Source organism: Rhinolophus sinicus, linkage group LG09 (genome assembly GCF_036562045.2).
Source record: "Rhinolophus sinicus isolate RSC01 linkage group LG09, ASM3656204v1, whole genome shotgun sequence".
Classification (NCBI taxonomy): Eukaryota; Metazoa; Chordata; class Mammalia; order Chiroptera; family Rhinolophidae; genus Rhinolophus; species Rhinolophus sinicus.
In genome coordinates, this window is record NC_133758.1 from 67,370,720 (window position 1) to 67,393,715 (window position 22,996).

The 22,996-nt window shown below is 38.5% G+C and overlaps 1 protein-coding gene across 1 annotated transcript in view; it reads right to left on the reverse strand.

Annotated features, from left to right (window-relative positions):
• PRKAR2B (protein kinase cAMP-dependent type II regulatory subunit beta) overlaps positions 1 to 14,390 on the reverse strand; it is a 91,354-nt gene extending 76,964 nt beyond the window's left edge. The window contains exon 1 of the mRNA XM_019745385.2: positions 13,822 to 14,390. Within this exon, the coding sequence (XP_019600944.1) occupies positions 13,822 to 14,131 (310 nt within the window). The 5' untranslated portion in view covers positions 14,132 to 14,390. The remainder of the gene's footprint in view (positions 1 to 13,821) is intronic.
• Between the last annotated feature and the right edge of the window lie 8,606 nt (positions 14,391 to 22,996).

A 22,996-nucleotide genomic window follows, 5' to 3' on the forward strand; every position in this document is an offset into this window, starting at 1 on the left:
ATATTTATTGTATTAGAAATTAAAATTGATAAATTTAAAAATATCATTTTATTTAAAACAACCAACAAAACAATTACGTTATCATAAATATTTTTATTTAAAAAAACTATGTTTTCCAAAACAAGCAAAATTTCATTAAAAGAATGACTTTTTGTTTGTTTGTTTGTTTGCAAATCTGGTAGAAGACAATTGGGTTCTCATATTTGCTTCTGCATTCAGATCTGTTGCAATCATGTACCCTCTGGGAAATTCCACTATTTACTTATGTGAGAATGAGGGGGAAACCCAACAAAGAACGTTATTATTATTGCTATTGTTATTGTTTTATTTTTCACCTCATGGACTCCTTAAAAAGGTCTACGAGTAAGAGGAGAATGGACCTCCAGGGGTCCCCAGATCACACTTTGAAAACCACCTTAAAAACTGTAGTACATTTGAATAAAACAAACACACAGACACACACAAACACTAAGTTTACTACAGCACTGTAATAACAAATTGGAAACCAAAACATTTATCAAAGAATGGACAGTGTCTATTTATATAAGGGTATACTACAAAGCAGTTTAAAATAAATGAAATACAGCTACAGGAATCAATGTAACATTATCTCAAACTGTTCTCAGAAACAAGTTGAAAGATGATAATTTACATAATGAAACTTTTATAAGTGGCACAATCTATACAAACTTTGCAAAACAGCACTATTTCTAATCTATGGATAAATGCCTACGTAGCAATAGCACAAAAACAAGCATAGGAAATACAAACAACAAATTTATCATAATGGCAGTTAACCTACGGAGAATGGGTAAGAGAGGGATACACAAGAGGACCTCCACTGCACATGTGATATTTTCTTAAAAGAAAAAGAACTCAAGTGTTAAAACGTGTTAGGAGCTTGGGGATAGCTTATGTGAGTGTTCTTTATATAGTCTCTGTTCCTTTCTGTATATTGGAAATATCTCACAATTTTTTTAAAAAAGAGAGAAAAAATGTCCTGCTCTACTTGGTTCTGGCAAATACACATTTCTCAGTGTGCTCTACCACTATCATCATCAGCCCACCCAGATTAGTTAACATTTTTTTAACTATTATCTTTGACATATAAAAATTGTACACATTAAAGGTGTACAACTTGATGTTTTAATATATGCACACATTGTGAAAAGATCACAATTAAGCTAAATAACTTCTTCATCATCTCTACATAGCTACCAGTGTGTGTGTACGTGTCCAGATTTAAGATCTATCCTCTTAAGAAATTTCAAGTATACAATATAGCATTGGTAATTATCGTCCCCAGAACTAATTCATCTTGCATTAACTGAAATGTTGTACCCTTTTAATGCTAAACATGCTCCTAAAATATTTTTCACAAAATATCCTTTTTACAAAACAAATGAATGTTAATATTCAAACACTAAAATACCTTTCTGATTCTTTTTAAGGAATTATAAGGAAATTATTTTAAGTAATCAAGTCCTATTATTGCTTAGTTGGTAAATTGTTGCTAATGAGAGTCATCAAATAAGAAGACCTGTAACAACTCCACATAAAAACAAAGTTATCCAAAAGGACTATCTTTTTTTCCTTCTGAAAATCTATTCAGATAGCAATTTGTAGTGGAGCAAGTACAGAATTATGGAGTTTTGGAATAAAACCCATTCTAATGTAAAACTGGTATAAATTTGTCCTACCCTGAGCTAAATATTATGACATGAGGAAATGGCAACAAGCTGTCAATTTAATGCAATTAACTTTTTCTAATTAATGTATATTTTAGACACATATTGTTTTTTACTATAAACATCTGCCTCATTTAAATAAAGTGACAATTTTCAATACTACCTACTCTTTCCTAAGATGTTTTAAAATGATTTATTAAAACTTAAATAAAACCATAAAATCAGAGATTTTGCACAAACAACTGTATTTATTCTATCAGTTAAACACTGATTCTCAAAGTAGGGGATGATGTGAAAACAAAGCCAAGCTTTATCCCACTGCTTTTTTCACTTTTTTTTTAAAGTCAGACTACTTACCCTGTATTTCAAACAGAATTAAAGGAGGGCTTGAGATTTAAAGAAGAAAGATTTTTTTTTTAAGTTTGGAACAGCTAAAAGATCTAAAGACTACTTTTATATTTTTCATTAATATCTTTTTTTTAAAGTTACTATTACTACACTGCCTTGAAAGCAACCTCTAGTTTCTTACATTTCCAATCAAACTTCATTTTTAAAAACTCACATTCTCACTGACATCTAAAAGTTGCTCACTCTTTCTTTGCTTTGCTTTTCCCTCTCCCTCTTTCCCTCCTCTTCCTTTCTTTCTTTCCTTAACAAACCCATAATAATGCTTAGTATATGCCAGACACTAACTCATTTAATTCTAACATTCTATAACTTTATCATTATTCTCATTTCATAGATGAAGAAGGAAGTTGAGGCAAAGGAGGCAAAGTAATTTGCTCAAGGGTCCAAACGTTATAAACGTCAGAGCCAGGATTCAAACCCAGAGTCCATGCCAAAGTGAAGTCATTTTTTTTAAAAACTTTCGATTGTTTCTGATTTTTCATGTTACTACCCTTAAAATTTTGGCATCTAAAAGCAATCTGTTTGTTTCCCATAAACTAGCAGCTTTAAGAAGTATGAGGCAAAGGAAAGGAGCTCTATTGACTGTGTTTATTAAATTAGAGGAGGAAAAAGAAGGATGACATGAGTGTACAGGGAAGAATAATAACTGATGCAGAAGATAACACATTCAGTTTAGGACAAAATTAGTTGGGGGTGCCTGAAGAATATGCAAGTAGGGGTGGCTGGTAAGCAGAGGAGAATGTGTCATTCTGACTCTTAAAGAGAGGGGGGTCTGTGCTGGAGCTAGAGGAAAAACTGGAGGGCTCCAAGGGGACAGTGCTCCGTGAGGGGTGGGCTGGATTCACTAGTAAGGGGAGGAAGGCAGCCCGCACTCAATGTGGTAGGAATATGAAAGGAGGAGAGAGAGAAAAGGACAAAGCAAGTATTGGACTTGGCACGGGGCTCATATAAGCGGAAGCAATGACGTGGGCAGTTCAGGTGGATCAGAACGGCTCCTCCATCAGCATGTGAAATCCTCACCAGCAGGACAAGCTGATGTGCCAGCGCTCTTTGCATTTTGCAGAGTGATCAAATACCAGGCCAAAATATTACACAGTCACATTTTTAATACAATGACATCTAAAACTATGAAACTAGAGATAGCCTAAGCCTTTTATAGTTCAGGAAAACATTTAAAAATGCATTAATGTAAATGATTATTAGGAGACTATTTTAAAATTTACATGCCTAAAAGAGGGTTTCAGTCACTTTAGAAACATACGGTACAGACACATACTATTAATTAGACATTTAGTATTTAACTAGGGTTAAAGTATGTTTGAGCAGGCAAAATGCAGTGCACGCAGGAAAGCCACAGAGGGAGAGCATATTCCTGGATATTCCTGCCTGCGCTGGGACACCTGACATCTGCAAAGCTCACTCTGATGTATGGCATATTCATCCTGCCATATTGATACTATTAATGTCAACCAGAGACTCTTGCAAAGATTTCTGGGAGGGTGCAATGTAAGCCAGCCTTTGAGAAAGAGTGGGATTTGGCACACAGTGAAGGAAAGACGACCGGGCAATCAGGACCAAGAGAATAACTTATGCAAGAATATTTGGCTACATACAGATTGTTTTATTGACAACTTAATGGATTTTTACAAAAGAATTACCTTTCTTTCATGTCTTTTTACAGTTAAAATCTACTTGATCGGTAATACAAAAATATGATAAACATTTTTTCAAAAGTTACAGAAAAGGAGATAGTGAAAAAGTCTCACTCCTAACCAGTTGTCATCTCCAGAAACATCTCTTTTGAAATACTCTATGAAACTGCTTCTTTTAAACTATTTTAAACTTAGACTTTTCTCCTAATTCCGGTTGGCATTTCTCTCATTCAGTGATTCCTAACTAAACACCTATATGATATGATTCGCTTCGGCACATCTCCATAATTTGTACAAAGAGCATTGGCATCTACCATTTAGGCTGGAGCTGGCGGTGCAGGCGGGAATACAGGTTTAAAAGTCTGGGTCTTACCTTTCAAGTAATACGTTTTTACTTCTTTTTTATAAGATAGAATTTTTCTCTTTATTTTGCCAAACTTCTGTTGGGTCAAACAACTTATTTGACACACACAAACACACACACAGTGTCATTAGAATTAACCCCTGGTCGTTCACAAAAGGTGAAAGAATTCAGACTCAGAAAGTAGGAGGGCAAGGAAAGTTTTATTCAAGAAGAAAGGCGCTGGCAGAGAGGTTGCCAGGGGCAGCCAACTGCACCTAACTTAGGTTAGTTTTTTCTTATATAGGAAAGGGTAGGTAAATTTCCTTACAGCAGGAGGGGTGACGTATAGACTGAGATCATTTGACTGACATATGTTGGTTATATAACTAGTTTCTTTCTGCACAAGCTCTTACCCAGAATGCATACAGAAAAACCCACAGGGGGGCCAAGGCTTAATATTCACTTTATTTTAATTGTATTATAATGAGGCTAGAGTTCAGATAACGGCCAGGTGTCAGCAGTCTGTGCCTGTGTTAGGAACCAGCTAAATCCAGTTGGGTCTTATCTCCTCTTTTTAGGGGTGTTTGGACAGCTTGATTGATCACTAAGGGATGAGCCTGGGTGGTTCCTGGGAGAGGATGCAGGCCTGGGCAGTCCCCCTTCTGGCCCACTTTTATTAACCCTTTTTTGCCCCCCCCCCCCCACACACACACACACATACACGAACCCTGCCTACCTACAGGTCCTTTATAATCTAAGAGTTTAAATCAGGAAAGCAAAGTGGATCATCGCTACCTTGTATATTAATAGAGTATCAAGTTGTGTTGAATTGTTCAGAGTTGTGGTCTCCAAAATGGAGACCCAATGCACCCCAAAGCAGACTATAAGTCAATCCTTTGGGGTGTAGGAAAAATTAGAACTTGTTTACAATTACTTTTTACTTATTCCTTACAAATTTATATCGTGGGAAGCTTTATCATTTAATAATAAATCAATATACTGGTACATGTATAAAATATAAAGACATATTAGGAATGCATATTCAAATGTATTCTGCTAACGAGGGTATGTAATTTTAAAAGTTTTGAGAATTAAACAGCTCAGTATATGAGGTGTTCACTTCTAAAAATAAACATTTTATTGAGTTTATAAAGTATATGAAGGGCTAATTTGGGTGGAATAGAGAGAGAAAACAAATTTTAAAACGGACAGATCAATGCTAGGCTAGATGGCAAATTTTTCGAGGGAAAAGTACATAGTTTCCTTTTCGATATGTGTTTCTTTTCAACCATGTCACTGCTGTAAACGTTACTGAAAACAAAGCATATGTACCATGGTTAAGGAGATGGGCTCTACACTCACACTGGCGGGTTCAAATCCTACTCCACCTACTTTAGGGAGGGCTAAATTCTAGGTAGAAGCGGCCTTTTTCAGTGTCTGATACTTGCTGCCAAAATGTTAACAATTATTAAATAAAAAGAATATCATTTAACAAACATTAGCTTTCTATAGTAACTGAAATGAAACAGCAGAGTCATGTGTTAATTTAGCATAATTTTTTGGAATGATGCTTTTGGGGGTCTGACTGAAACGTATTTAAATAAACGGAAGCTTTTTCCCTTCTTTTAATCCAAAAAAAAAATCCCCTCAGTATCACTCCCATGAACTATTTTGTCTTGGAACAGCTAATGTAAATTAAATGTCAGTCTCTAGCCAAACAGATACCGGAATAACAGTATACAGTATATGTTCTTGGCTACACTTTTATGTGGAACATGTGTTTATATTTTGACCTTTTGTCTTTTTTTTTAATACAGAAACATTTTTAAACAGCAGCAACTGGAATGAATTCTTTTTTAGTTTCCAAACATATTAAGCTGCACATGGCAGAGACTATTACTGAAACATTTATAAACGTTACACCAACTGTGTTTATATTTCTGACTTTTTTAGATTGTTTTGTTTTCATGTAAGCCATGACCTACAAATTTTAGCTCAAATTCTTTCCACAAAATACTTACATAATGGAACAGTCTGAGTCATTTTGAATTACCGAAACACAAATCTCAGTCCCATAAAATAAAGATAATGATTGGCATCAGTGAGGTTTCTATATGGGGTTTTGTGATTCTCCCAACCACACCTAAATGGTATGGATAAAAGTGGAAGGATACTAAGAACAGGACGGAGAACACAAGGGTAATAATTCATCAAAATCAGAAAAATCACTGGACTCTTTTCTTTTCAATTCTCTCTTCTTAAGCAATTGGTACAAAAATAAAGTCTAATATGAGATTTCACTGCAATGAAAAAAAAATCAAAGAGCAAAAAAATTGGTAATAGGGAAAAGCACTTCTCTTTAGCCTAACCTTTTAAGTCTTATCTATCACCTGGATAGAAGACAGAATTCATAATACGTTTAAGTTAATATAAACAGCACACAAAATGTAAGTGACAGATCTATGAACAAGAAGACCAAAACCAACTGAATTTGGGTAAAGAACTTCTCTGGTTCTCATCTGTTAAATGAAAAGGATTATATATACTATCGATGAAACAGTCTATGACAAAGGATTGATTCTCAAGCAGTCTACAGACAGAAAATTTAAGAGAATAATCATTTCCTTTTTCTTTAAAAAAAAAAAAGAGAAGAGTTGGCTCTCAATAAAATTTCTGCAGGGAGTGAAAGAGTGAAACAGCACAGTATCGTACCTTCCAACTTTCACACGTTCCTTCTTCTAATAGGCCACCCAAGGTCTCAGCCCCTTTCCGGTATCATGTGACTAGACACGACTAAGGGAGACCCTGTAGTCAGTCACTCAATCTCGTCATTGAATCCCTCACCCTCACAGTCCATTAATCCCAATCTCCACCAGACCTTTCTTCATTGCTACTTTCATTAAATGCCTTTCTTAATGGGTTACAAATAAACTCATTGACCAATTCAAAAGTCTTTTGTTAGTATTTACACCGTTAAAAAAACACATTTGTTTTTTGCTATAGCTATGAACAAAATCTTGACAGCTGGAAATTTACTGGAATCTATGAAACGAGACTGGCAACAATAAGAAATCATTAATTATTTACTCCTTCCCACCCACAGTACATCACTTTATGTGCAGCCTCACATGGAAAACTTGTAATTATCTGACATTAAATAATGGCTACACAGTTTGATTTTTAAGATAGGTAGTCAAATGAAATTATCCAGTGCTTCAATTTTTGTTTAGGTATTTTCATTCTATGCCCTCTCTTCAAAGTATAAGTCACTCAAAGAACCCTTCACAAGTCCCAACTGATTTCACTCCTCTCTCTCTCCCCCATCCCTCTGTCCCTCCTTCCCTCCCTCTCTGTCGTTCTCCCTTTACCTTTCTCCCTCCCTTTTCCCAAAGCCTAACAGATGGATAAGAGTTTTGAGAATATGCTGTTTCTCATTGGAGATGCTATTTCAAGTCCTATGATTTCCCAATTTCAAACCCTAAAGCAATCCACTTAATACTACTATCAAAATTAATAATGTTCTTAACTGTTCTACTCTGAAAATCACAATTACCATTTTAAAAATCTTTTCTAATATTACTGTGTTATGATCATATTCAAAATAATGGCTTCAATATTTTAGCCATTTGTCATGAATGATGTAATCCTGAATTTCAGGAGGATTTAAAACTACCACATACATTTCTAATAGCCAGAGACCAGAAAGTCTCATTAATTACAAAATCCTGGGCTCTTAGCTACAAATTACAAGTTGAAAGGATGTGGGTTTTATTACTATACAACATAACTTCTCATTAAATCCTAAGCGGAACTGCACATAAGCTCATTTCCTACTTCATCTCTCTAAAAAGTGCAAATGCTAGATTCATTTCCACCAAATACAATGAAATTGCTATTCTGCAAGAAAAATTTACACTTCTGTAATTTTTCATGTTAATGCGACATTTGTTTCACATGTAATCAGTGCTTGCTGCGTGCAGTCCTAGGGGCCTCACAAATATTCATCTATCCCCCCTTGTAACAACTTTATGAGGGAGGTACTATTAGTATGACAACATGTCAACATGCCTAGCACTTCATACATAAAAAATAACTGTTGTCTGAATTTAGTTAATGCAAAAAACCTGATTTTCATGAACATTTTCAAACCAATTAAATGTATTTAAGAGGTTTATGATATATTAAAAGATATTTTAACTTTCAGCTAGTTGCATAAGTACAACCACTAAAATAAATTTCTTTAGTCGTAAGTTGACAGCTGCATGCAGTAGGACGCAAGAGCTAACAATGGCTGCTTTGTCTCATAATAATCTCTAGTCGCCATAGAGAGAGTAAGTTCTTAAATAAGGGCACACAGAAGTGTGTATAATAAGTCAAAGAACAATTCTTTAAAGCCATGATTAATCTCTACAATTTTCTGCTATCAGTTAGGCCATGAACTCATAGGTAAACATATTTTTCATTCCATGTATGACCACGTGTAAGAACATTTTTACAGCAGATTCTTGGGAAGTCAATCTATTGCCCTACTGCTTTGCCATCTCATTTCAGGAAGACCATATAAACCATTTCAACGGACAAATTTCTGACTTTTATTTTTCAAGTTAGAATGAAGATTAGTTCTCCTAATTCTGTATCTAACGGAAATATTTGTTCATAATCCTCTAAGAAAACTTTTTCATACACATGAATATTCTTCTAAACTCTCCTTCAACCATTTCTCCTCACAATAAACAACTTTGTTCTCTTAGTCTCCCTCCCACCACCACTAGCAGCTCCAACTTTCAAATATTTTGCATGGTTTTAAGGATCTCTGGTAAATTCTCCACATTCCCTTTAAATTGAAAAAAAAAAAATCAAAGGTAAATAAGATTCTCCAACAAAGGTTTGACGTATGTCAGAGTTAAGATGATTAAGTCATAGTTTTTACACGGTAAATTTCTATTTATATACCTTTGACATGTTTCCTTATTAGGTATAGGTCTATATCTTCAGCTTGTGTATCCCCTTTGAATTCTAGATCTTTTTCTTCCAAAATGTAAAAAGTTAGTTCTTCCATATTTTGTATTAGTTTAATTTTCTCCCAAGTTGATTGCCCTTCTTAAGCCATATGTAATTTATTTCGTTCTGGCCACTTGTCAGATTAACAGGGTAAATTGGAATTTTACTTACTTCATTTTATAATTTCAGCAATTTCACTGAAGAAATTATTGGGCAACAAGATCTCACAATGATGCTAGTATAGAACCATTACAGGTATTCCCCGCTTTTCAAAAGTTCACGTTACAGCACCTCGGTTTTATAAAAAGATGTATATAAATACACACCTATATTCGCTAATGGAACGAAATCAAAGAGGAATTTTGTTTTTACAAAAAAAGGCAAAAAGTGAGAGGTGTTCAGCATTTGTTTAGCTGCAAGTTGTTATAGAGGCAGTGTGTACGCAGATCAGCTTATACTATATGTTAGTATTATTTTAGGTTTTATGTGTATGACTTGGTAACGTTTTTTGGGGGGGTCAAAATTTTTTCCATATAAATTAATGCTACAATTGACCGCTGACAATACAGGTTTGAAATGTGCGATCCTCTTATATAGTTTTTTCAATAAATACAAGAAAAGGTATGTACTTTTTCTATCTTATCATTTTCTTAACATTTTCTTTTCTCTCAGTAACTTTAGTATAAGGATACAGTATATATACATATAACATGTGTTGACTGTTTATCAGTAGGGCTTCTGGTCAAAAGTAGGCTATTAGTAGTTAAGTTTTTGGGGAAGTCACAAGTTTTAAGTGAATTGGTGCCCTAACCTTCCTTCTCCTCGCTACTTCCTGTTGTTCAAGGGTCAACTGTAATTGCTTCTTCACTTTACAAAAGATTTCATAGGAACACTCTACTTTCAGATGAGGGGCACACCTATAATTACCAATTACCATAGATTCCACTCCAAGTTGGTACTGATCCAACTCTTTGGCCTTTAAACTGCACACCCTTCTAATAAATTCTAAGCCTGGGAGAACTACCCTTTCAGAAGTGACATGTCAAGCTTTATTCACTTTCTGCATGATGGGGAAGAGGGAGGCAGAGTCTCCATTATAGCATATTTCAAGGCTGAAAGGGGGAATCACCATATGACATTATTATTCTAACACCTAAAGGTTGCCCTTTTAACCGGAATTGATAGCAAACTAAAAATAGAAATTAGAAGTGATAAAATTAGAAGAAAATGGAAGAGGAACAGGAAAGCTATCAGCAGAGGAAGGGATCCTTCGGAAGGGTAGGAAAGAGTAAAGATCACCATCACCCATCCGATTATTTGGCCAGGTGCCATCAGTGGCCATGCTACCAGACCCTGGATGGCTTATTTAACCACCACACCAGGAGGTCAATGTCATATGCTTGATCCCGATTTGAGTCAATGGGTACGAGCTTCATGGTCAAAAACTTGCCTTTTTGCCCAATCTCTCATAAATACTAGCACTTGTCCTAAATGGATTCACAAGAATGAATATGAACCAATCAATGCAAATTCATCACAATTACTGGAAAAATAATCAGGAAAACCTGACCTGTGACTCAGCCCATAGTACAGATTTCATTTAGGAGAAACTATGGATGGTCTTGGGTCAGAGATATGTGAGAAACCAGGCTCTGTTACTTACTAGCCCTATGCGTGACCTTGAACAGGTTAATTTTTCAGAGCTTTAAAGACAGAACACGTTACAATAGCGTTTGACATGAAAGGGAGGCTCAAGTGAAGCCAGGGCGGCCCCACTGCCTCCTAGAGTTAGGAGCACAGGGAGAAGCCCCCATGTGTTCTGATCCTGGTTTTGCAGCATACTAGCTGTGAGACATGGAGCAAAGGACAGTCTCATCGTTCTCATGAAGCTGGGATAATAAATTAAAGCATTTAGCTAGTGCCTCGCACATAGTGAATGTCAAAAAATGGCAGCTATTTTCTTTTAATTGTTAATACAAACATCACTATCTGTTGATCAATGTTTCTCAAAATGTGGTCAGGGAGCAATGGATATCAGAATAACCTGGCATGTTTGTAAAGAAAAAAAAAAAAAAAATCCTGTATCCCTCCCCAACCTACTCAAAAAGATCTCCAAGAATAGTACCTGGTAATACTCATTTCTGAATCAAAGGTCCTTGAGATGCATACTAAAAATTAACAATTATTGATTCAGCTGGTCGTCTGCTATGTCACAATAATTTAAGACTTGTCTTCTAGTACTTTACTATGCTAGAATTACCCAGTATCTGGGTGGGGTTTTTTTTTTGTTTTTTTTTTGCTGCTGTTGTTGCTGTTTTGTTTTTTGGCACTTTTTCGGATCTCAACATTACATTGTTAATGTTTTTTCCCCCCAATGGCACTATCTTGATTTTTTTGCCCCTCTCCGACCAGTGGTCCGCACACTATGGCTTTGGTTTGTGGCCAGTTTTGTATAATCCCAACCTCCAGAGGGACTATGTGTTGAAAGGGTTGTTTTAAAAAAGAAGACTGAACTAGAGACCAAATGTTGCTCACAAAGTCGAAAATATTTACAGTCTCGACCTTTACAAAAAAGTATGCCAGCCCCTTGGTAGCCTGTAATTGTTTTTAAACTCCAGGTCTCAACATAATTTATTTAAAAAAAAATAGGAGAGAATTGATTATAAAAGAAAATCTTTGGGTAGATATTTACAACTACACCTACTATAGGGAAGTAACATTGCCAAAGTGTGTGTGTGTGTGTGTGTGTGTTGGGTTATGATCAAATTGTATCTGGTTGCAGTCAAAAAAGTTTTTAAGCCCTTGGGAGTATGGCTGGGGCTAAGAAGTACAATTGGCTAACAAGTATTTATTAAAACTCACTCAGTAATTTTTACAATAAAGGTATCTTGGAGAATATAAAACCATATAAAATGATTCCTGCTGCTTAGAACTTAATGGATTATTTTTTTCATTGCAAAATGGAAATAAAAGCTGTTCTGTATACAATATACACTGTTGTAAGGAAAAAAATGGAATCAATGCCAATTACTTCAAAAGCATTATACAAACAAAATATTTTAGTTATACTAACAACATACTGTATCGAACATGTATAGGTTCTTTACCAAGTCCCTTAGTTCCTAGTTTCCTCCAATCTTGGAAACTAACCCTTTTTTCCTTTGAGTGGGTGCATGTGTGTTTGCATGTACGCATGTGTTTGCATGTACGCATGTGTGTTTACATGTTGGAGCATTAAAAGAAGTATTAGATGCCTCTGCTCTTTCTGTGTCATCCACTAATGGCTTCTCTTCTGCATCTATTTAAAAGATGTATTCTTTTATCCTTTCCTTGTTTCTAGTAAGAAAAGCATTTGATTAAATTCTTGTGCAAAAAGAACAATTAAGACTGATTACCCTACCCTTGGAAACACTAAAAAATCCAAAATGAAAAATTTTTAAGTACAATCTTTCCTTTTATCTTTACAGAGCACTAATTTGCAGGGGTTTTGTGACTGTTTCCAACAAGCTAAAAATATTAATTTTATAACACACTGCAAGAATTTTGCAAAGAAAGGAAACACCTACCTGGAAACATACACAAGAAAATGACACTTTAAAATGTTTTCATTATATGAAATGTGCTGCAGACACACAAACCACAAGCAGTGTAAGTGAATAAAAGCTGGTGCAATGCTGAATGCAGGTTTGCCTTATACCACAAAGAGAAACACTTGCACACTGCACACCATGTTGTTTCAGCTTGGGATGCCACAAAGATGGGATCTAGGCATTTGTGTAAATACAGGAAGCTGTAATGTGCATGTGTGTCTGTATTAGGAAAAGAGGGTTGTAAGCAGAAGGGGTGGGACTTGCCAGGAGTAGCTATTTGAGAAAATCCCTTTTTCTTTCCCCCATTCATTCTTTTTAGCTTCGGTGTCTGGCACAGTCCTTACAATTACTCACTGGCTTTTCATTGTAAAGACAACCAACAAGCTTTCAAAAACTTCCTACAGTATTTTTCACACACTTTTTTAAAACAGACACCAAATCATTCAGTATTTGTTTTAAATGAAAAGCAAACTATTAGCCCGTTTCCTCATTCCACAGGCCCCGTGGGCTGCTGGCTAAAAAGAATCCTTTGTTGTGCATCTAAAAAAAACACAACGCGGTTGGTAAATTGGAAAATAATAGATTACTTTGTTTTCAAGAATGTCAAAGCTATCGCCATAAATTTTGTCCTGCCCCAGTGAATACAATTTCATGCTCCTTTTAGAGAATTTGCCCTCCTAAACAAAGCCAATCCAGCTGAACATCCCTCGCCTTTACGCTCTGAACACTCCGTTAATAAACATAACGGCTGAAAGAGGACGCCAAGTGGGCCAATTTCCTTTATGCACAATGGCATCTGCCCAGCGCAGTATCGCCAACCACAGTGAAAGTTGCCTTGTAGATGCCAACCCCAAGCCGGCCGTCCTGCGCTTCCCAGCCCAGGACCAGAGGGTGTAGATGGGCAGAGAACTCTAACCTTTCAGCTCCCGACCTCCAGAGGAGAGGACGAGAGGAAAGCTGACGAGAACAGAGTAGGAAGGTGGGCGAATGGGAGAGACAGAAATGGATGCTGAGGGGGTGGGCAGGAAGGTAGGGAAGGTGGAGGATGCGGGGAGAGGTGGGTGAGAACAGCTACAGGATTAAACAGCAAAGGGGGAAACGGCGGTGGGGAGCGGGGGTGCGCAGGGGCCGATCCTCACCGTTGAACGCCCCGGTGTCGGCGGCCTCCTCCTCCTCCTCCTGCTCCCCGTCCTCCGAGTCTGTGTGCATGGGCTCCTCTGCGAAGTTGACCCCTTTGCTGGGGGTGCCGCCCCCGGCGGCGGCGCCCGCGTCCCCCCAGGTCCTGCCCTCATGGCCCGAGCGCGCGGCGCCTTTGCGTTCGTTCTCCTGCTGCAGGCGCGTGAAGTGCTGCAGCGCGAACTCTAGCAGGTCCGCGGGCTGGTGCCTCAGCACCTCCACCGTGAAGCCCTGCAGCAGCTCCGTCAGTCCCGCCGGGATCTCGATGCTCATCCTGCCTCCCGTGCGGCGGGCGCCTGGGCGCCGCCCTCGCCCCTTCCCCGGACCGGCCTCGGGCCCCGCGGGCGCCAAGCGAGCACGGACGGCGCTGGCGGCGCTACCGACTGCGAGCGCGGAGCACTGGGCCCCCGCGGCCCGGCTGGCCCGGCGCGCGGCTCCCGGCGCGCGGCTGCTCCGAGCGACGGCGGCGGCTGAGCGAGCGGCCCCGGGAGGGCTGGCAGCATCTCCAGCTCCTCCCGCTCCCGCCACGGCCGCCTCTCTCCGCCGCCCCGCCCCCGCCCCGCCGCGGCGCGCTGGAGGGAGCGCCGGAGCGCGCCCACGTGACTCCGGAAACCATGGCAACCCCGCCGGCAGGCGCCGCGCACCCGCCGCTCCACGGGGGCCCAGGACGCTGGCGGGCGCCTGCGGGCTTGTTGGGAACGCTGCCCCGCGCGTGGCCGAGGTTTGGGGCCCCCACTCAACACTACCTCGGGTTTTGCCCCCGCCGACCAGGCGCGTCTCGCTGTCTACCTGTCGGCGTGCCCGGAGCCAGCGAGCCACTCGGCCGAATTCCCGCACGTCGTGCACCGCGGGGAAACCACGCAGAGCCGGTGCCACGCGATTTGCCCTGAAACTTCAGCCTCCACCTCGGTAGCGGCATTTTATTTTCCTCCGAGGATCTAGTTGCATTGATAAGTGTGGGTAAAGTCTTTTGTTTAAAGTCAAAGAGTGGTACTGGTTCTCTTTTGGACAAAGAAGTGATACCCCATCTTTGTGACACCTTTCTTTCTTTCACCACATTTTATCCAACCTCTCTCCATCCATCCTGTTGAATATGTTTTGCTTTACTAATACCATACTATTGTCTGTCCTATGTATTTTCTATCATTTAATTGTGAGGCACTTATCAAAGTTAGTCGATACCCTTCAAACAGGATAGTGCAGCAATTGGAATAAAATGTCATAGTCAGGACAGACGATCCCTAAAGCAAGACAAGCTTTGCCTGATTAGGCTCTTATTATTCTAAAAGTTTCCCTTATGCGTGAGTCATTTCAAATGATATCACCAAAAATAAGAATACTTCAATATAAAGAGAAATAGAATTAGAGATGTGTACTTTTAAAGTAGAAATCCTTGACTTTGAAATGAGGCTTCTTCTGCAAATATTTACAATTTTGAATTATCAAATTGTCTTTGCCAATTAAATGCTATTAAAAACACATACTTCATTTTCTACAATGACTACCATACCATTATAAATAAAATATTTCAAGAGCAAGCTCACTTATTCTGATTTTCTACCCATAAAATAGAGTAAATGCATGACTCAGGAAATTCAGAGACTAGAAATCAAGATGTAACAAATTAGTCCCTTTTCTAAACATACTTGTTGATATTAACCTTTTGTTTATAATCCAGCTTGTATTCATTCCATGAGTGAATGTTTTCTCTATTTCCATTTCTTTTCAACCTCATAATAATATGTTGTCTTAAGTATAATAAAGTACTTCTAATTGTGTCAAGCATTTTAAGAAGTAAGCTTTTATTAAATACCATGATCCTTATTGCATAGTCCACAATATTAGTCAAACTCTATCCATATTAGCATTACATAAGCCATATAAGCATTATTATCAATATAAACCTAGTAATTTAAGATGAATTTGCATCATCTTTATGATGTTTTTATTAAGATTAGCATTGTTCGCATGTGGCACAAAATGCAAAATACATTAGGTTAAACAAGATAGAAGTTTATTTCTCTGTGATATAAGCAGTTCAGAGCTGGTATGGTGGTTCCACCATCATCAGGCACCCAGCTGCTTGCTCTGTAATCCTCAGTTTGTGGTCCAAAATTGCTGCTCTATCTCCAGTCATCTCATCCCTGTTTCAGCCAAGAAGAAAGTGGAAAAGAAAAGGGAATTTCTCCCCAACCTACAAAGCCCCCCTCTCTAAGGACACTTCCACAGAGTCAAATATACCTATTACTCTTACATATTCTCTTGGCCAGAACTTAGTCAAGATGACCACACCTATGGTGTGACAAACTGCATTTTCCAAAGGTGACTACAAAAATATCTCCTGTTCCATGTGCTCTTCTACCGTGTGACCATGCCACTCCCCCATCAAGAGTTGAAATGTTAGTTCCCCTCTTCTGAATCTGGATGGGCTTACGACAGCTTTTGTAGAAGTCATGCCAGTATGACAGAAGCAACCAGCCCGATGATGCCCTGTCTGAAATTCTGACCCACGGAATCTGTGAGCATAATAAGAAGGTTGTTTTAAGCCTCTCAATTCAGGGGTAATTTGTTACACAGCAGTAGTAACTGAAGCACTGGCTGTAAGGAAAGCTTGGGAATGTAATCTTTATTTGGAGCAGTCATGTGCCAAGCAAACATTTGGAGATTAAGGAAAACCAATTCTGGAGAAAATAATCAGTGTCTGTCACAATGCTTAACACCCTTTTCCCCAGAAATGACAAAAGAAAAAATGTTTTCCAAACATTTACAAGAGCCGTATTTCAAAGTAGCATCCTACATTTTATGTTTCAAAATGCGTTTCTTCCTTTTTGTGGGCTTTCTATATGAGGCGTGGTAGGTGGCTCTGACGTCAACCACACTGCCAGCGTTATGTGGCTATCACTTCTTTAGAGGTATAGAAGTGAGTCAAACAAAATGCATTATTGGATTAGATAACCTATATGGTCTGTCCCATCCTGTGATATTCTACAATAGTATAATATCAAAAGATATGTTGGATTTAAAACATCTTTGCAAACAGCTCTCTAATAACAATATTCGTTTGCATCAATTCTTAAGTCAGTAGTTATGACCTGAAAAAGTAAAGCTTGATCCTGATATTCCAATTATGTTAATATTGTTCTCAGAACAAATGTTCACTTTTCAAATCATATTCTGGCTTTATTCACTAGCACATAACCGTTTCGGTAATATTGTATGATTTCCTTTGCTTTCATTTTCAGGATATTTCCTTTTGAACCTTGGAGTGCAATGACCACGGCTTATGGGGGCTATTTATCTTCAAATTCTTTAAGAGAACCTCACTGATACTGATTCTTTGGTTGTTGATTCACAAAGCTATTGCAAAATAACTCCAAGAGTTCAACAAAGAAGTGCTACCAAATTTGTTTCCACACATGGGAAATTAAACAGATATTGGACAAAGACATCAATTTGTTTATATGCAGCTGCCAAAACAGAACAGCATGGACAAGCCAAGAGTTTGGCAAGCTTTACGATGGATAATAATAACTATCACCAATCAGTCATACCGTATTTCTTATCAACAGTTAAGATGTATCCTGATCAAGGGTCTTTGGTGCAAGACATATATATGCACTCAGGGAAATTTTAAAAAGTGGGCACTTGAAAGGAGACAGGCTGTGCTTGCACAGGACCCACTGTGACCATCATTGTCAGTTTTGTATACCTTTAGCAGGTCAGCACTGATTACAGTTTCGATGTCTCTAGTTCATATTCTCAAGAGAGAGAATCCGCTTACTTGGTCCTGACCATCCAGTGGATTGGGTGGCCTTGAGTGAGAGATTCTCTCTTGGTTCAGTCCATGTGGCCAGTGGGATGCAAAATAAAGAAGTGTCAGGCGGTATTCATACAGGACACAGCCAGCCTCTTCAACAGAGAGAAAATTCCCAAACATGGGCACTATAGGTTATATAGGCTCCTTACAACTTCTCTGCTAAAAGATGGCTAGCACATAGCCTGAAAATCTTGTAAACGTTTGGACTACAACTAAAAAGAATATTTAATCTCTAGATGCAGCTTTGCAAAAGGTTGCCTCTGGAGGACCCATTTCTCAAACTTGAGCAAGCCTCAGAAGCACTCGCTGGGCTTGTTAAAACACAGTTGCTGGCTCCACCCCCGGATGTTCAGATTCAGTAGGTCTGAGGTGGGGCCGGAGAATTGCATTTCTGTCAAACTTCTGAGTGATGCTTATGCTGCGGGTCCAGAGACCACAGTTTGAGATCCTACATTAGATTTCCCAGGGAAGAGTTTATACTCATACTGAAAAAACAGCTGCTTGAAGTAACTTTTTTGGTTAACGTCAAACCATAATTTTTCTTTGGCTAAATGAAAACTAAATGCAACTTCATTACTCTGTTCTCCTTTAAGGGGACTTGCAAAGTTGAAGAGATCCTCAAAAGCAGTGTCCTTAAATGCTACATTTCATAAATAGAATGTGGGTTTCCTATTCAGGACTAGGTTGGATTCACAGGTTTATCTCTGCTTCCTGAAACTCCACTAAAATAATGGCTAAAGGAGTGGGGAAAATAAAACTATAAACCCATAAGGACAAAAAAAAAAACAAGAGAACCATGATAAAATTTAAAATAATTAAAGAATTTAAATTACTCAGCCCTGAAAAGGAAGGAAATTCTGACACACTACAACATGGATAAACCTCAAGGACATTATGCTAGTGAAATAAGCCAGTCCAAAAAAAAAAGACAAATACTGTATGACTCTACCTCTATGAGGTATCTAGAGTAGTCAGAAATCATAGAAACAAAGTAGAATGGTTGTTGCCAGGAGCTGAGGGGAGGGGGAAATGAGTTGTTTCATGGGTAAAGAGTTTCAGTTTTGCAGGATGAAAGGGTTCTGAAGCTGATTGCAAAACAATGTGAATATACTTAACACTACTGAACTATACCACTTAAAAATGGTTAAGATGGTAAACTTTGTGTATTTTATGTATATTTTCCCACAATGTAAATATTTTTAATTACAAAAGAAAAAGAACAGAACAATAGACAAGAACAGATGGGAGTTGTCTGCTAGAATTTTGGAACTAACTTCACAAACTAGAGAATGCTGGAACCTAAGCTTGGGTGAAGGGTCAGTGAGAGGAAGCCAACAAGAAGCAAGATTACATCTGTATCACAGAGCGCAGAAGCACAGAACTTGAAGACAGGTTGCCTCTGAAGACAGATAAGAAGTGAGGATTCATGCAGTGTTTGCGTAGGAAGCTGATAACACTGTCCCCCTCTGGCGCCTCCTCTGTCCCGCTTAGGCCATGCTGGCAATTGCTCTCCTTTCCCAGCAGGAGATGGAGGTTGACTTTCTGTAGAATTCTGCACAGCCGATTGTGGCGATAAGTACTAGACTGGAAAGAAGGGGACTAACTCAGATTGGAGGAACTACATATCAGTGGTCTCCTTCCACTACTGGACCCCCAAATCAGAGGATTCCTCTTTAAGGAACTGACCAGCCCAAGAGACAAGACGGACACATGCTGACATTTGAGGTTGAAAAACCCAGTTCTGTCTTTTCACCCCATTTTGAAGTTGACCGGCCTGTAACTACTGCCACCTCCACACACTTCATAAACATGAATTCAGGTAAGAATCATCAGATGTCCAAGAAAAACTTTTAGTGTGAAAGACTGGGATCAAAATAAATGAACAACAACAACAACAACAAACCCGCAGTGAGGTAAAGACCACAGTGAGCAGAAAAAAATTTTTTAAAGCACTTTAATATCCTCAGATACATAATAATAATAATAAACATTTATTTAACAGCTACTGTTCTGAGCACTTTATATCCATTAATTCATTTAAAGTTCACAAGAACCCTATGACATATATACATTATTACACTACAGATGAATAAACAAGAGACAGGGAATTTAAGTAATTTGTCCAAGATCACACAGCTCACAGTGGTACTGGCATGCGACCCTAGGCACTCTGGCTCTACAGCCACTATTCCATACTTGAGGAGTAAGAAAGGACTAGAAATTAAAATTATGATAGTAAAAATCTCTATAAAAGGGTTCAAGATAAAGTTGAGGAAATTTATGAGAAAATAGAAAAATAAAAATTCTAGAAAGTGACAGAGAAAGATAACAAAATTAGAGGATTGACCCAAGAAGCTCAACATCCCAATAATATGAGTTCAAGAAAGAAAACAATGACAAATTGAGAAAATTGGTAAAGAATTTTTCCCAGAATTAAGAGATATGGATTTCTAGGTTGAAGGGGCCCATGGACAGGCCTGTGGGACAATAAACAAAAACACCACCACCAAGCCTATAATACTGAAAATTCAGGACACTAACGTCAACAGAAGTCTAAAAGCTTAGAACATAATCAGCTTCGCAGCGGCAGTACTAGAAGCTAGAAGGCAATGGAATGATATCTTCAAAATACTGAGGGAAAATTATTTCCAACCCAGGTTTCTGTACCCAGGAAAATGAAGTAGAATAAAGATATTTTCAGACATGTCAAGTTTTAGATAATACAAAGTCTCATTACCCTTTCTCAAGAATTCGAGTAAGTTTTACCAAAACAAGGAAATAAACCGAGAAATAGAAATATATAGGATCCAGTAAGCAGACGAGATCTGACATATACTCCCACCACATTAGCCAACCTACCTGCACCTGTCGTCACCTGTACTTCTGACCTAAATTAGATGTCCATGCCCTATCTGCTCCATCCTGACCTACTCAAGGAAATTGTTTCTGCAGTTGCCACCTCTTTCCTGTGTCATCAATGTTTCCCTTTTAACTGAACCATTCATGGCAACAGACTCTAGGGGACCCCTGACACCTGCCCCCTGGTATTGAAGCCCTGCAGGGTCTCCTCCTGAGTGTGAGTGCTACCTGTTACTTCCTTCTTGCCAATAAAATAGGGCAAAGGGGAAGGAATTTTGCAGATGAATTAAGGTCCCCAAACAGTTAATTTCGAGTTAATCAGAAAAGAGTTTATCCAGGACTAGACTCAATCAGCCAAAAACCCTTTAAAGAGGGGCGAGGGCCTCCCTGAGGGGAGAAAGTCTCCTTGGAGGCTGGCTGAAGTGAGCAGTCATGTTGAGGAAGCCCAGGTGAAATGCTTTCTTCACTTATTTTTCAGAAACTACTTTTTCTCTTGGTTTTCCTCCCACCTTCTAGCCCATCTTCTCAGTCTTCTTTCCTGGATGTGTCTTAATTTCCTGACCTCTAAATGTTGAAGCACCACAGATGTCTTCTTTCCCCACAACCACTCCTCAGTGATCTCATCAAGTCCAATGGCTTATTTATATGTGAGTGATTCTCAAATTTATACTGTCAGCCCTAACTCTGAACTCAACACTTCCATACCCAACTGCCTGAGATATGTGAGGCACCTCAAACTCACCATGTCCTGAACACTGAACCCTATTACTAGTTCTGTGCTATGCACCGCACCGAACAATGCTTAGGACATAGTGGGTGCTCAGTATTTACTGAACAAAAAGAAAGAAGCAGGGGGGAAAGAAGTAGTGTGAGGAGGAAATGCATGCAGAAGAGAGGCTAAGGGAATTCTTAGGATAATGGTGAAGAAGGGCCAGGGATAGCAGCTGTTCATCCAGGTCCAATTGAAGCAGGAAATCAAAGACATACAGAAGGAAGTCCCCAAAGAAAAAGAAAGGCACTGATGATTCTCTAATGTGTTTCACTATATTGAGAAAAACTACACTTCTGGCGGAGGGTTTGGAAAATGAATAAATGATAGTTTCAGAGAAAACGAGACAATTGAGGAAAACAATGAAATCTACTCCAGGGAAAACAGAAGATTGAACAAGAAAGAAAATAAAGAACATTGTGTGGCTTAGCCATAAGCAATATTTATGTAGTCATAACAATCAAGACAACAAGTACTGACACAACCAAAAAGTGTGGTATGACTATATAGGGCAGAAAAAGAGGAAGAGTGTGTGTGGTGTGTGGTGTGTGGTGTGTGGTGTGGTGTGTGTGTGTGTCTGTGTGTGTGTGGTGGGAGCACGCAGTAAGAGCACTAAATCCTGTCATTCCACAGCAGGATGTCAATAGAAGTGTCTAAATTGAAGAACAAGAAATAATATATGTATTATTTAGAAATACATCATTAAATAGCAAAACAAATAGCTTAAATAATTGAAAGTGGTTGCTTCTGGGAAATTGGAATGATACATTAATTTGTTAAACTTAAGAGTGAATTTCTATAGCAGGTAGTAAGTTAGAGGGATCCCCACATTTCATACAGCTCTTCCCTTTATTTCTGGGTTCAGGGGACCATATAGCTGAAATTTGCCAGTCCCTCTGAAGTGGGCTAACCATCTAGTGGGAAATCCCAAGCCTGCATCTTCAGGTTCTATGAATTTTAGAAATCAGTTGCTCTTAAGATAGGTAGGCCCTTTTTACAGGGAAGGACTTTTAAAGTATTCATTCTCTAACTATCCTGTTTATTTTACCACTTACTTGAATGTTTATGAAACTTCCCTTTGTTTTATATCTTGTTCTACTTCAGTTATTGCCTTTTTTTGCTCCGTGTTTTCCGTCTCCAATTTTTTTTCTCCATTGTTATTTGTGAAATTCAAGAACCAAGATTCCCAGGTGTCGAATTTCCTAGCCAAGCATCATTCCTGTGGGGTGGAATGTTCCTTTTTGCTTTCAGTCCTCTTAGAGCTAAAGTGTGCTCTATTTGAAGAACAGTTTACCCTTTACCCTGCCTCAGAGTCATCTTATCTTTTGTTTGTTGCGGTCTAGTAAATTTTTTGGTCTAGTAAATTCTGATTGGTCTTTTTCTTGCCAACCAAAACAAACTACACATGTGTCACAGCAGAAGGAATACTTGAGGTGTCTAAACTACATTTTATTTACGATTTTAAGATCTACCTTCTGCATTTTCCAACTCTCTTTTACTGCACAAGTTCTGGAATTTGTAAAAAGACACGTAAGCTGGACATATGTACCAAACGGAGAGCTAGGTGCCATTTTTGGTAGACGCGGGATAATGGAGATCATTCAAATGCATGAACGTTTTGTTCATACACGGGCAGCCCTTGGTGTTACTCTGCTGCAAATGACTCCATAAAGATTTAGATTTTTAATTCACT